Here is a 14,852-nt window from a genome sequence, read left to right on the forward strand (position 1 = left end):
GAGTTGATATTGGTTTTGATGAATTAAGAACTGGTAGCAAGCAAGATAGGTACACAGGCTTAGTAGGGACAGATGAGCCTTACTTTGGGTCTTCAGATGCTGAAAGTTTTCCTTCAGATGCTGAAGATGAATTTGATGAAGAACATAAGGAGAAAATAGCTGCCAAGAGAAGGAAGAAAGCTCTGATATTTGGTCCAACTGTCAAGAAAATAACCTAGGAGTTGGGGCTGATTTTTTAGAGTGTTGAACAATTTAGGTTTGTTGTTAGTAAGTATGCAATTCAGAAAAGAGTTCAAATTGAAAAGTATATTAATGAACCTGGCAGGGTGAGGGTAAGATGCATGCATCCAAAATGTCCATGGATCTTGGCTGCAAGCAAAGATGGCATATCCAACAATTTTAAGGTAAAAAGGTATTGTCCTGTCCACAAGTGTTACAAAACAAATAAAAACAAGCTTTGCAACTCCAGATACCTAGCAAAGCATTACAGGGATAAGATTGTGTGTCAACCAAATATGAAAGTTTGGGAGCTAAAGAAACTCATTAAGGATGAACTGGACATGGATGTTGGTAGGTCTACTGTACATAGAGCTAGAGCAAAAATTCTAAAGGAGATAATAGGTGATGTGCATGCTGAGTTCAAGAGACTCTATGATTATAGAGATATTCTGTTACAAACAAATCCAGGTACAACTTGTGTTGTGAAGGTAGAAGATCAAGGTGAAGGCAAGCTTGTCTTCAATTCATTTTATGTTTGCTTCTATGCTATGAAGAAGGGATGGTCTGAAGGTTGCAGAAGGATAATTGGCATTGATGGTTGTTTTCTGAAAGGCATTTGTAAGGGTCAACTTCTTGTAGCAGTATCAAAGGATGGAAATAATCAGATGTTTCCTATAGCTTGGGCCATTGTAGAGGTTGAGAACAGTTTCACTTGGACATGGTTTTTGAAGCGTGTGACTCATGACTTAGAGCTTCAAGATGGAAGGGATCTTACTATCATGTCTGATATGCAAAATGTGAATATATTCTTCTGTTTCTGTTTTCTGTCAATATTTATTTTTTCTAATTTCTGTTTCTGTTGGCAACTAATTCAATTCTTTTTATGTTTAAGGGGTTGCTTAAAGCTGTATCAGAAGTGTTGCCTGAAAGTGAACATAGGTGGTGTGCCAGACATATATTAGCAAACTGGTCCAAAGATTGGAGAGGATTAGAGAGGAGAAATAACTTCTGGAGGTGTGCTAGAGCATCATGTGTGGCAGAACTGAATTTTCACCTAGACAGTTTGAATATGCTTGGGAATGGGATATGTGAGAGCCTCTTGAGGTATAACAAGGAAACCTGGTGTAGAGCATACTTCAACTGTGACAGGAAATGTGATATAATTGACAACAATATGTGCGAGACATTTAATGCTTGGATACTTGCTGCTCGGCACAAGACAATTATCACAATATTGGAGGAAATTAGAGTGAAGATGATGGAGAGAATAGGAAAGTTGAGGGAGTTTGCAGATACATGGATATATGATATATCCCCAATTGCTATGAAGGTGTATCAAGATAACATGGCACAATCTATGAGGTGTACAATCAAGTGGTATGGTGAATATGGCTATGAGGTTGAGGATACCTCATTAAGAGTGGTGCTGAAGCATTGTGTGAATATGCAAGCTCAAACTTGTACATGCAGGTCATGGATGCTGAAGGGTATCCCTTGTGCTCATGCCATTGCTGCTATGCATTTCAAGAACCTTGACCCAATTAACTACATATCTCACTGGTACCACAAATCCACCTATCTGAAGGCATATTCAACATTCATCCAGCATGTGTCAAACATGCAGATGTGGCCAACATCTACCAATCCACCAATTGAACCCCCACAAATTAAAAAGATGCCTGGTAGACCAAAGAAGAAGAGAATAAGAGAAGAAACTGAACATCCTACTTCTGGAAAGCTTTCAAGAAGGGGTATGGAGATGACATGTTCAAACTGTGGTGGATATGGACACAACAAGAGGAGCTGCCCTAAGAAGGCAAGGCCTGCAGATTCTACTCCAGCAAATGCTTCATATATCCAAAGATGTGGAGGAAGAGGCAGAGCAAGAGGAACAGGAACTCCAACTACTTTTGCCCCAGCTGCTGCTGGTAGAGGAAGAGGAACTGCTGCTAGTAGAGGAAGAGGAACTGGTACTCCAACTACTTCTGCCCCTGTTGTTGCTGGTAGAGGAAGAGGAACTGGTAGTGTTAGGGGAAGTTCTGGGTTTGGACTATTTCAATCAAGCAGTGGGTTTACAAGTTTTTCTGTAAGTAGTTCAAAGTTAATTTTATATCTTGTTTGCTTTAACAACTTTACTGAATATTTTCTATTTTTGGCAGTCTGGTGGAGGTAAGCCAAGAGTGGTCTCTCATGGTGGTGAAAAGAGGTCCTCGGCAGATATTCTGGAGTGTGCATACAAGCCAAGAAGTGGTGTAAAATGGAATGGTAGACCAGCCATTACTAGAAGACAACTTGAAAGAACTGCTGCAACTCGTTCCAGAACTGCCACATCTCAATCCAATTTAAGTCAAGCAAGTTCATCATCCCAGCAATCCCAGAACAACCACTGAATTCTGTTATTGTCACTATTAATTTATTTTGGAACTGTTGTAATTTTCCTTTGGAACTGTAATTTATTTTGGAACTGCTGTTAGGTTAATTTGGAACTGCTATTTAGGTTTGTTGTTAGTGTTGTTATTTTGTTAAGGCAGCCTGCTGTTATTTTGGTATGCTGTAAAACTGGGCAGCGTATATTTTTGTTAAGGCAGGCTACTGCTATTAGGTGATTGTAATAAACACCTTTATTCTATGATGAAATATATTTTTAGTGTTGTTTGATAATTTCTGGGCAGATGTGTCTTTAGTGTTGTATGAATGCTGTTATTTTGGTATGTTGTTAAGCATTTGTGTTGTCATTTTTGTATGCTGTTATTTCTGGAAAATTTCAGCATTTGAGTTGTATATCAGCCACTAATTGACTGTGTTTCAGTATTTTATCAGTCACAATTTGAGGTGTGTTTTAACTGTACTATCATCTCACACAGCAACAAAGTCAAACGAAACAACATTAACAATTGCCAAAAAAAATCATTCTAACTCACACAGCAACAAACTCAAACAAAACAACATTAACAATTGCCAAAAGATTTCATTCATTTCTAACAAAGGGATACAAAATCTACCGAAAACTTCATTCATTTTCTTACACTATATAACAATCTTTAGAACTACCTAACACAATCAACTTCAACACAATTGCAATTAAAATCAGCACACACAATCTCCTCCAATTTCTTTGGTTTCTATTTTCCTTCAACAATGCATCAAATGCCCTCTTCTTCTTCAGCAGCCCCAAAATCACCATTTTCAAGTGCTCTGGAGTTGGGGGTCAAACCACATAAAGAAATTACATGCCGATCGTCTGTCCCTCTGAAAAATTGAAGAGACAAAATTATTACGGAATATAAAATCGATTAGAAAAGTACAATTGATATTTACCTCATAAAATGGACATCCGTAAAATCGACGACCCGAATTATCAACACTCCATGACTGTATCACCACAGCTTCTTCACCACAATAGCAAAATTTTCTCAGATTATGCATTTTCCCAAATCTTAAAATTGAGCCCTAGAAATTTAACCCTTATGTCAAAAAAGAGAAGGAAGAAATAGAAGAAGACTGTAATATTGGCTTCGAGCTTCAAGAAGAGGAATAAATTTTGGCTTCAAGAAGATAAAATTTTCTTCAATTTAAAGCTTTCAAGGAGGAAGAAGAAGATGAAAATCGGGTTAGTATATAGATAGAAATGGGTTAAGGCCCTTTTAATCTTTTAAAAGGGGTCACTGGAATGTGTTTTTGACCGTTTATTAAAGACAGAAATTGTCTTGAAATAGTGTCCACGCGCTTGGTCCAGTTTGTATTACACACGCTTAGACCTGGTCAAAGAAGGTGTGTACTAGGCACACTTTAGAAAGGTTGCGTGTGTAAGGTTATTATGGTCCACAGAAAGTGTGTAAGCGGGATTTGGGCCATAGTTCGGGTGCCAACTTATGTAATTTCCCAAATTTGGTAACAATTTAGTTTAAACTTACAATTCTAGCCTTAATGAGACTCTTTTATAACCACACAAATACTGTGGGTCCCTTTTTAACTTGTTTAGGACCACAAATTCCAAAAGTCTTTATTTTTCTTAAACTCCGTGCCCGGTCAAACAGGTTCACATAAATTGGAACGGAGGGAGTACTATTTTAAAAGTACGATGTTACGAGTCTATAAATATGAGAAGGGCATAGTAGTATTAGTCAATTTCGGGGGAAAAGTTAGTTAGGCGGTTAGACAATGTTAGGGGGGGGAGCTGACATTCTGTTAGAAGAGAATCTCGACTAGGGAATATAAGGAAATAAGCTCTGTTGTAATAGTTATTCAAACTTAATACAATAACACTTTTCTCTCTAACTTTTCTTTGTGTCCTTAGTTCTCTTCCAAGAACAGGGTAGCTATAGATTGTTCACGAACTATTCTCTCAATTGGCTCTTTAGATTTACAGATTTGTACTTAATTCAATTAGGTATATAACAATGGAACTAGAGCGACGGTCTTGGGCAAAATTATGTCGGAGATGATGAGCAGAAACGGCGAAATCCGACGGGAATTGGATGAGCTCCGCAAGAAAATTTGTTTCATGGCAGAAAAACATGATGAACATGTTCGAACGATGGGGGAAAGGTGGGAGGATGCTGTTGAATTTGGCAAAATTTTGTCCCACATCGGTGGGCTCTTGAGTTTTGGGGGGATTTTCCCCCTATAAAAGAAGGCCTAATGTTTAGGATTTAAACACACCTCTCATTTGCCTTCTCATCTGTTTAATACATTTGTATCTTCTCTCTTTAGTATTATTTCACTTGTATTATTTGGAGTGAAATAAAATATTGGTTGTGTCCGAGGAGTAGGCAAAATTAGTCGAACCTCGTAAATTCTGGTATTCCCTTTATTGTTGTTTTATTGTCTTATTTATTATTTGGTGGCTGTCATAATTTTTGGTATAGTAGTTGTGACTTATTCACACTATATACATTTGGCTTCCGCAACAATTGATATCAGAGCCAAGGTACTGTCTAAGTATGCTCTGTGGTTGCAGCATAGTCTGATCTTCCACATAAGAAAAGATTTATCTTGGTAACTGAGTCAAGGTTCTGTCTGAGTATGCTCTGTAGTTCCAGCTTAGTCTGATCTTCTACATCAGAAAGGAAATAATCTTGATTTGTGTCGTCAGCTATTAAATAATATTTGTGTCAAATATGGGAGACAATAAACAAGAAGAATCTACATCAAGTGTCAACAACACGTCATCATTGGCATCTTCGCTTATGACAAGAATTGTGTCAAATGCGAAATTTGCGGTAGAAATATTTGACGGGTCCAGACATTTTGGGATGTGGCAAGGTGAGGTTCTAGATGTCCTTTTTCAACAAGGGCTAGATCTGGCCATTGAAGAAAAGAAACCAGATGTTATTGGAGAAGAAGATTGGAGAATTATCAACCGTGTTGCTTGCGGTACCATTCGATCCTACCTTGCTAGAGAGCAGAAATATCCATACACAAAGGAAACTTCTGCAAGTAAATTATGGAAAGCACTGGAGGATAAATTTTTGAAGAAAAACAGTCAAAATAAATTGTACATGAAGAAGAGACTGTTTCACTTCACCTATGTTCCTGGTACCACGATGAATGAACATATCACCAGTTTCAATAAGTTGGTCACAGATTTGTAAAATATGGATACAATTTATGATGATGGTGACTTGGCCTTGATGTTGTTGGCGTCACTTCCTGATGAGTACGAGCACCTTGAAACTACTCTACTCCATGGAAATGACGAAGTTTCTCTCAGAGAAGTTTGTTCGGCTTTGTATAGCTATGAACAAAGAAAGCGAGAAAAACAGAAGAGCGGAGAAAGAGAAGCACTATTTGTGAGGGGTCGTCCTCAAAATCAAACGAGGACAAAGAAGGGAAGATCCAAGTCAAGATCCAGACCCAACAAAGATGAATGTGCCTTATGTCGAGAAAAAGGGCACTGGAAGAAAGACTGTCCGAAGCTGAAGAATAAGGTCAAACATAACAATGGAAAGGCCATTATGGATTCAAATGTAGCTGATTGTGATGATTCAGACTTCTCATTAGTTACAACAGAGTCATCAACATCATCAGACATATGGTTGATGGACTCGGCTTGTAGCTATCATATGTGTCCCAACAGGGACTGGTTCGTGGAATTTCAAGAAGGAGAATATGGAGTCGTCCACACAGCGGATAACAGCCCTCTTACCTCATATGGCATTGGTTCAATACGATTAAGGAACCATGATGGAATGATCAGAACATTGACAGATGTTCGATATGTACCGGATTTGAAGAAGAATCTCATCTCTGTGGGAGCCCTAGAATCAAAAGGGTTCAAAATCATTGCAGAAAATGGAGTGATGAGAGTATGCTCCGGTGCACTAGTAGTAATGAAGGCTAATCGGAAGAATAATAATATGTACCGCTATCGTGGCAGTTATTGGGACAACGACAGTGACATCCAGTGATGACAAAGAAGCAGAAGCAACCAAGCTATGGCACATGCGCTTGGGACATGCTGGGGGAAAATCCTTGAAAACTCTATCAGATCAAGGATTGTTAAAAGGAGTCAAGGCTTGCAACTTGGAGTTTTGTGAGCATTGTGTTAAAGGGAAACAGACAAGGGTTAAATTTGGTACAGCGATCCATAATACTAAAGGCATTTTGGATTATGTACACTCTGATGTTTGGGGTCCTTCCAAAACACCTTCATTGGGTGGGAAGCACTATTTTGTAACCTTTGTTGATGATTTTTCCCGAAGAGTGTGGGTGTATACAATGAAAAACAAAGATGAAGTGCTGAGAATTTTTCTCAAATGGAAGACGATGGTGGAGAATCAAACAGGCAGGAGGATCAAGTGTATTCGCACAGACAATGGAGGTGAATACAAAAATGATCATTTCAATAAGGTCTGTGAAAATGATGGCATCGTCCGACACTTCACTGTTAGACATACACCACAACAGAATGGAGTGGCAGAACGTATGAACCGGACCTTGCTGGAGAAGGTACGGTGTATGTTGTCCAATGCTGGCTTGGGCAAAGAATTTTGGGCTGAGGCAATTACATATGCATGCCACCTCATTAATCGTCTACCATCTGCTGCTATTGATGGCAAGACACCATTTGAAAAATGGTATGGAAAATCTGCTGTAGATTATAACTCTTTGCATGTGTTTGGCTCAACTGCATATTATCATGTGACAGAGTCAAAATTGGATCCAAGGGCAAAGAAGGCTATTTTTATGGGAATTACTTCTGGAGTCAAAGGATATCACTTATGGTGTCCTATGACAAAGAAAGTAATATTCAGCAGGGATGTTACCTTTGATGAATCTGCTATGGTAAATAAGGTAACAGAAGATACCAAACAAAATAAAGGTGCTTCTAAGCAGGTGGAGTTTGAGGGAAAATTTATTTTTCCTACACAAGAAGCAGAGGAGGAAACAAATGAAGATTATCCTCTGGAAGGAGAGCCAGTAGAGGAGATTCCAACTCAGGAACCTCAACAACAACTTGAATCAATAGCAACCAGCAGGCCAAAAAGAACAATAACGAAACATGTTCGTCTCATAGAGACGGTTGCTTGTGCAACCTCAATTGTAGCTGATGATGTTCCTACTACTTATAAAGATGTTGTCCAAAGTTCAGAAGAAGATAAGTGGAGGATTGCCATGAATGATGAAATACAGTCCCTTCATCAGAATCATACATGGAGATTGGCCAATCTCCCGAAGGGAAAGAAAGCAATTGGGTGCAAATGGGTATTTGCAAAGAAGGAAGGATTTCCTAACCAAGTATATGTTCGCTACAAAGCAAGATTGGTGGCCAAAGGATATGCTCAAAAGGAGGGAATTGATTACAATGAAGTGTTTTCTCCAGTTGTAAAACATTCCTCCATTAGAATTATGTTGGCTTTGGTAGCACAATTGGATTTGGAACTAGTTCAGATGGATGTAAAAACTGCATTTTTACATGGAAACTTGGAGGAGGAAATCTACATGACTCAGCCAGAAGGATTCAAAGTTGCTGGAAAAGAAAATATGGTGTGCAAACTTGAAAAAATCATTGTACGGATTGAAACAATCTTCTAGACAATGGTACAAGTGATTTGACGAGTTTATGTTGCGGCAAGGGTACAAGAGAAGCAAATATGATCATTGTGTATATTTGCACAAGCTTAAAGATGGTTCCTTTGTATATCTTCTCCTATATGTTGATGATATGTTGATAGCTTCCAAGAATTCGGAAGAAATTGATAAGTTGAAGATTCAACTGAAGAAGGAGTTCGAGATGAAGGATTTGGGTGAGGCAAAGAAAATTCTTGGCATGGAGATAATTAGAGATAGACGTTCAAAGAAACTCTGTTTATCTCAAAAGGAATATTTGAAGAGAGTACTTCAACGTTTTGGCATAGATGACAAGACTAAGCCAGTTAGTACTCCACTTGCTTCCCATTTTAAGCTAAGTACTACTATGTCGCCAATGGATGAAGCTGAACGAGAGTATATGTCAAAGGTACCATACGCAAATGCTGTTGGTAACTTGATGTATGCAATGGTTTGCACAAGGCCTGACATTTCACAAGCTGTTGGAGTTATTAGCAGATATATGCACAATCCAGGGAAGGAGTATTGGCAAGCTGTGAAGTGGATTCTACGGTATATTCATAATACTGTAGATGTCGGGTTAGTTTTTTTAGCAGAAAGATAATCAGTCTGTAGTTGGATATTGTGACTCAGATTTTGCGGGTGATCTGGACAAACGAAGATCAACTACTGGTTATGTGTTTACTTTTGCAGAGGCACCAGTTAGTTGGAAGTCTACTTTGCAGTCAACAGTTGCTTTGTCTACAACAGAGGCAGAGTACATGTCTATTACAGAGGCTGTGAAAGAGGCAATTTGGCTTCAATGATTGCTAAAGGAGCTTGGTGTTGAACAAAAAGGTATCACAATTTTTTGTGATAGTCAAAGTGCTATTCAATTAGCGAAGAACCAAGTGTATCATGCAAGGACGAAGCACATTGATGTTCGGTATCATTTCGTACGAGAAATCATAGAAGAAGGTGGAGTCATAGTGAAGAAAATTCATAGTACGGAGAATCCTGCTGATATGCTGACAAAGGTGGTGACTGCGGTCAAGTTTCAACATTGTTTGGATTTTATCAACATTGTTGAAAACTGAAGATTGAAGATGAAGACACAATCAAAATTTGTTATTGAGAGAAAATTGAAGATGTGAAATTTTGCCAAGGTGGAGATTTGTTGAATTTGGCAAAATTTTGTCCCACATCGGTGGGCTTTTGAGTTTTGGGGGGATTTTCTCCCTATAAAAGAATGTCTAATGTTTAGGATTTAAACACACCCCTCATTTGCCTTCTCATTTGTTTAAGGCATTTGTATCTTCTCTCTTTAGTATTATTTCACTTGTATTATTTGGAGTGAAATAAAATATTGGTTGTGTCTGAGGAGTAGGCAAAATTAGCCGAACCTCGTAAATTCTGGTGTTCCCTTTATTGTTGTTTTATTGTCTTATTTATTATTTGGTGGCTGTCATAATTTTTGGTATTGTAGTTGTGACTTATTCACACTATATACATTTGGCTTCCGCAACAGATGCATTGGGTGAAATCCATCAATTGATCGCGGCGATGACAACCAACCCAAGGGTGGTTGCCGGAGCTCTGGTGGAAAATGGGGGAAATCACGATCATGGTAACAATAACCAATTTGGAATGAAATATTCTAGGGTGGAATTTCCTAAATTTGGGGGCGATGATTTGGATGGATAGATTTATAGGTGTGAGCAATTCTTTCATGCTGACGGAACAATGGAGGAATCTAAGGTACGATTAGCGGCTATTAATTTGGAAGGTCGGGCGCTTTAGTGGCGCAAAGCATTGATGAAAGCCAGGATGGGCAGGTTGCCAGACTGGAATGACTATTTGCGAGCTTTGCAGCTAAGGTTTTGGGACAACTTGTATGATGATCTGATGGTGGAGCTAGTGGCATTGAAGCCGACAGGAACAGTGCAGGAATTCTTAGACAAATTCGATGGGATGATAAATCAAGTGGAATTGACTGAGGAGTACTCGTCAGTTGCTTCTTGAATGGATTGAGGCCAGACATTGAAGTTTAAGTACGCATGCTAGCACCAAGAACTCTTATGAGTGCTTACAACTTGGTCAGATTAGCAGGACAATCCTTGAAGTTGCAAAAAGAACAGAACCAAGTGGCCATTAGGAGTTCCAGATTAGCAGAGTTACAATTCTTCATGGCAATCGAGGAACTATCCTCAGCACTCAAGCAATGAAGCCATAAAGGAGGAGGGGGAACATGGTTCTTAATCAACCTGCAGGCAAGAGCACAAGGCTTATGTTACTCGTGTGATGAGAAATACTCCCCTAACCATGTCTGCAAAAAGAAAAAGCAACTGTACATTTTAGAAGTAGAGGAGGAAATGGAAGAGTGGCAACTGGAGGATAGTGTGGAGGAAGAGAATTTTGAAGAATCTGCCTTACAATATCAGATGCATGGCTATGCTTTGGATGGTACAGTGGATTACAGAACTATGAGGGTGAGAGGAGGGTTTAAAGGTAAGATGGTGCATGTCTTGATTGATTTGGTGTCAACACATAACTTTATGGACTTAGACATAGCCAAGAAGTTGGGGTGGAAGTTGGAAACTATTCTCACTTTTTCAGTGGTTGTTGCAAATGGTAGCAGAGTGCATAGTTCTTACATGAGCTGGGGCGTTTCAAGGAAAATGCAAGGTGTAGAGTTCAAGGAAGACATGTTAGTAATGCCTTTGGGAGATACTGATGTAGTTTTAGGGATTCAATGGCTTATTACATTAGGAGACATAAGATGGAATTTCAAACTACTTAAAATGGAATTCCAGATAGGAGACAGGAAGGTCTCATTGAGGGACAGCCAACTTGGGGGGTCAAGAATGATTGATAACAGTAGAATGGAAATGTTATTGCACAAACCAGTTGGACTTAGTATGATGGTCGTAGCACATGCGCAATCAATGGACACATCAGAGGCCTGCATCAACTCACAACAAATGGAGATACCTGGTGATTTGTAGGACCTGCTAGACCAATATTCGACAGTGTTTGCAATTCCTACTAAGCTGCCACCCCATAGAAACTATGATCACAAGATCATTCGGAAGGAGGAAGCACCTCCAGTAAATGTCAAACCGTATTGATACCCAGCTTTGCGAAAGAACGAAAAATTGAATGAATGATACAAGAGATGCTGGATGCAGGGGTAATCAGACCTAGTGTAAGTCCTTACTCTTCCCCTATAGTAATGATTACAAAGAAGGATTAAACATGGAGGCTATGTATTAATTATAGACAACTAAACAACCACACTGTCAAAGATAAGTTCCCTATTCCTGTAATTGAAGAATTGCTAAATGAATTAGGAGGGACTGAGTATTTTTCTAAGTTTGGACCTTAAGTCGGGATATCATCAAATCAGAATGCATGAGAAGGACATTGAAAAAATAGTGTTTAGATCTCACGATGGGCACTATGAGTTTGTCATTATGCCCTTTGGTCTAACAAATGCCCTATCTACCTTCCAATGTTTAATGAATAAGGTTTTTCCGCCCCACCTCAGAAGGTTCACCCTAGTCTTTTTCTGTGATATATTGGTATACAGTTCTTCATGGAAGGAACGCATTATACACCTACAGAAAACCTTTGAGATTTTGAGGGAAATTACTTATCTGTTAAGATGAGCAAATGCCAATTTGGTCAGTCAGAAGTGGAGTACCTGGGACACTTTATATCTGCTAAAGGAGTAACAGCAGAACCCTTAAGATCAAAGGCATGGTGGACCGGCCTACACCTAAAACTGTCAAAGAGGTAAGGGGGTTTCTAGGATTAGCTGGATACTACAGACGATTTATCAAAGATTATGAAAAAATAGACAAACCTTTAACTGAACTTCTCAAAAAGGATAAGTTCACCTGGAATGAAATGGCTTCCACAGCTTTCCAGGAATTGAAAGAAGCAATGACAACAACACATGTGCTAGTTCTTCCCAATTTCAACCTGGAGTTTATTATAGAAACCGATGCATGTGGTATTGGCATTGGGGAAAAGCTAATGCAGGAGGGACATCCTTTAGCTTTTATGAGTAAATCACTTAGCAGTAGGCATCAGCAACTTTCAGTTTGTGAAAAGGAAATGATGGCAATAGTAGCAGCTGCACAAAAATGGAGATATTATCTCTTCGGAAAGATATTTCACTATCAAGACTGATCAACAAAGTCTAAAATACCTCATGGAATAGAGGATATCAACCCCTAGTCAACAAAAATGGCTAGCTAAGCTCATGGGGTATGATTATTCTATCACCTACAAGAAGGGTCGAGACAATTTGGTTGCAGATGCATTGTCTCGATTGCCTAAAGAGGAGATTCAGCTGCACACTTTATCATATGTGTCTTCTTACTTCTTAGAGAAGATCAAAGCTTCTTATGAGAAAGATACTTACAACAGATTATCCAACAATTGAAGTAGGATGCTCTGTCTAAACCCTTGTATATGTTGAAGGATGGTATTCTCTATTGAGGGGGCAAGATAGTGGTGGGTGCAGATAAGGAAGCAAGGCAGGAAATACTACAAGGTCACTCAGGGATAGCTGCTACTCTGAGAAGAGTCACTTAGTTTTATCACTGGAAGAAACTAAAGGTGGATTTCCATGAACACATCAGAGGGTGTGAAGTTTGTCAAAGATGTAAGGGTGAAAATGTGAAATCACGAGGAATACTACAACCCTTGCCCAACCCAGATAAGGTGTGGCAGGACATTAGCCTTGATGTTTATCGAAGGCCTATTAAAATCAAATCACCACACAGTGATTATGGTAGTGGTTGATAGGTTGAGCAAGTATGCTCATTTTATTGCCCTGAAACACTCATACACTGCTGCCTTAGTAGCTCAGGCTTATTTGGATAATGTTTACAAGCTCCATGGACTACCTCAGACATTAGTCAGTGACAGGGATGTGGTCTTCCTCAGTAAATTCTGGCAGTCTCTTTTTGATGTTCAAGGAGTGCAACTGCATCATTCTACAGCTTACCATCCTCAATCGGATGGCCAAACTGAGGCAATGAATAAATGTTTGGAAGGGCATCTCAGATGCATGTGTATTGATCGACCCAAAGATTGGGCACACTGGTTGTCACTGGCTGAATGGTGGTATAAAACTACCTACCATTATACTACTAAATTGACCCTATTTGAGGTATTATATGGACAAAAGCCACATACGTACATGCCTTATGCTCCATACAACTCATTGGTGGAAGAAGTGGATAGAAGCTTGCAGGCTAGAGAAAGCACTATCAGGTTACTCAAGCATCATCTACTGTTAGCTCAATCTAGAATGAAGATTCAAGCTGATAAAAACAGATCCTTTAGAGAGTTTGAGGTGGGAGATCAAGTGTTTGTCAGGCTGCAACCTTACAGGCAGATCTCCTTCAAGGTCACTCTTATCACAAACTAAGTCCAAAATATTTTGGTCTATTTCAAATAATCAAGAGGGTTGGATCTGTAGCCTACCAATTGCACGTACCTCCTCATGCCAAAATCCATTCCACATTCCATGTTTCATAACTCAAAAAGCACAGTGGATATGCTCCTGGAATACCTGATCTACCAGTATCTCTTTCTCCTCATGGCAATATTCTTTTGGAACCAGAGCAAGCACTGAAATTTCGATTCATTTCCAAGCATGCAGGTCAGGGAAGTGTTGGTGAAGTGGTTCAACTGTCCAATTGAAGATACCACTTGGATAGATGTCCATGCCTTCAAGCAGCAGTTTCCTCAATTTGTCCTTGTGGACAAGGACCTTAGCAGGGAGGATTTGTAACAGCCTATTAATAGGAGAAGGGCATAGTAGTTAATTTACGAGAAAAGTTAGTTAGGCGGTTAGACTATGTTAGTTGGGGTGGGTGGGTGGGTGGCTGACATTCAGTTAGAAGAGAATCTGGACTAGGGAATATAAGGGAAGCTAAGTTGTAATAGCTATTCAGACTTAATACAATTAATTACACTTTCTCTCTAATCTTTCTCTGTGTCCTTAGTTCTCTTCCATGCACAGGATAGTTGTAGTTTGTTCAAGAGCTATTCTCTTAATTGGCACTTTAGATTTACAGATTTGTACTTAATTCAATTAGGTACATAACACACGAAAAAATACTATTCAAAACAAACTGATTTTAGAATCACAGTAAACAAGCTATTAATGAACGAAAGGGTCTAACGAAGGCAAAATTTCTCAATTATGGTTAACCTAAATCATCCAAAACCTTTAGACTAATTATCGATGGTGGTTGTGCATCATTGTGAAGGAGATATTATTGTTACATCCATCCGTTTCTTTTCGGAATGTGCTTGTAGATACCATTTTGAAACATCAAAATCGATTTTCTTTATTTTGTTTTTGAAAGATTACTTATTTATAGCAATTCTTCACTTATTCCTTAAAGGGTCATTCATTCCTCAGATGATTGAGTGGCCTATAGGAAACAAATTAAACAAATGTGATTTTATTATACAATTTAAATTAGTTGTGTGTGTTTGACCAAAAAGTATTTAGCCTTTTTGTTAAACTAAATAAGTAAATGATAACGGGTAAATTCTAGCTAAATATAAAAAATTCT

At 38.8% G+C, this 14,852-nt stretch overlaps 1 protein-coding gene and 1 long non-coding RNA gene across 4 annotated transcripts; one reads left to right on the plus strand and one right to left on the minus strand.

Annotated features, from left to right (window-relative positions):
* Positions 1 to 341: 341 nt before the first annotated feature.
* LOC107808076 (uncharacterized) lies at positions 342 to 2,609 on the plus strand. The gene is made up of 3 exons (XM_016632560.2): positions 342 to 1,016; positions 1,112 to 2,305; positions 2,379 to 2,609. The coding sequence occupies exons 1-3, from the start codon at positions 342 to 344 to the stop codon at positions 2,607 to 2,609; spliced, it is 2,100 nt and encodes a 699-aa protein (XP_016488046.2).
* A 565-nt stretch (positions 2,610 to 3,174) lies between these two features.
* LOC142179516 (uncharacterized) lies at positions 3,175 to 14,111 on the minus strand. 3 transcript variants are annotated; one of them, XR_012707872.1, is made up of 5 exons: positions 13,763 to 14,111; positions 12,116 to 12,388; positions 11,954 to 12,034; positions 3,538 to 3,669; positions 3,175 to 3,468 (listed from the first exon to the last, which is right to left on the minus strand). It is a non-coding gene; the product is annotated as an uncharacterized LOC142179516 (long non-coding RNA). The 3 variants fall into 3 exon arrangements; XR_012707871.1 differs by having other exon boundaries at positions 12,150 to 12,388; positions 12,464 to 14,111; XR_012707870.1 differs by having other exon boundaries at positions 12,464 to 14,111.
* Between the last annotated feature and the right edge of the window lie 741 nt (positions 14,112 to 14,852).

This window comes from Nicotiana tabacum, chromosome 1 (assembly GCF_000715075.1).
Source record: "Nicotiana tabacum cultivar K326 chromosome 1, ASM71507v2, whole genome shotgun sequence".
NCBI classification, from domain to species: domain Eukaryota; kingdom Viridiplantae; phylum Streptophyta; class Magnoliopsida; order Solanales; family Solanaceae; genus Nicotiana; species Nicotiana tabacum.

Coding starts and splice junctions, on each gene's coding strand:
- LOC107808076 (XM_016632560.2), top strand. CDS start 342: ATGCATCCAAAATGTCCATGGATCTTGGCTGCAAGCAAAGATGGCATA. Junction 1,017..1,111: donor TCATGTCTGATATGCAAAAT/GTGAATATATTC, acceptor TTTATGTTTAAG/GGGTTGCTTAAAGCTGTATC. Junction 2,306..2,378: donor GTGGGTTTACAAGTTTTTCT/GTAAGTAGTTCA, acceptor TATTTTTGGCAG/TCTGGTGGAGGTAAGCCAAG.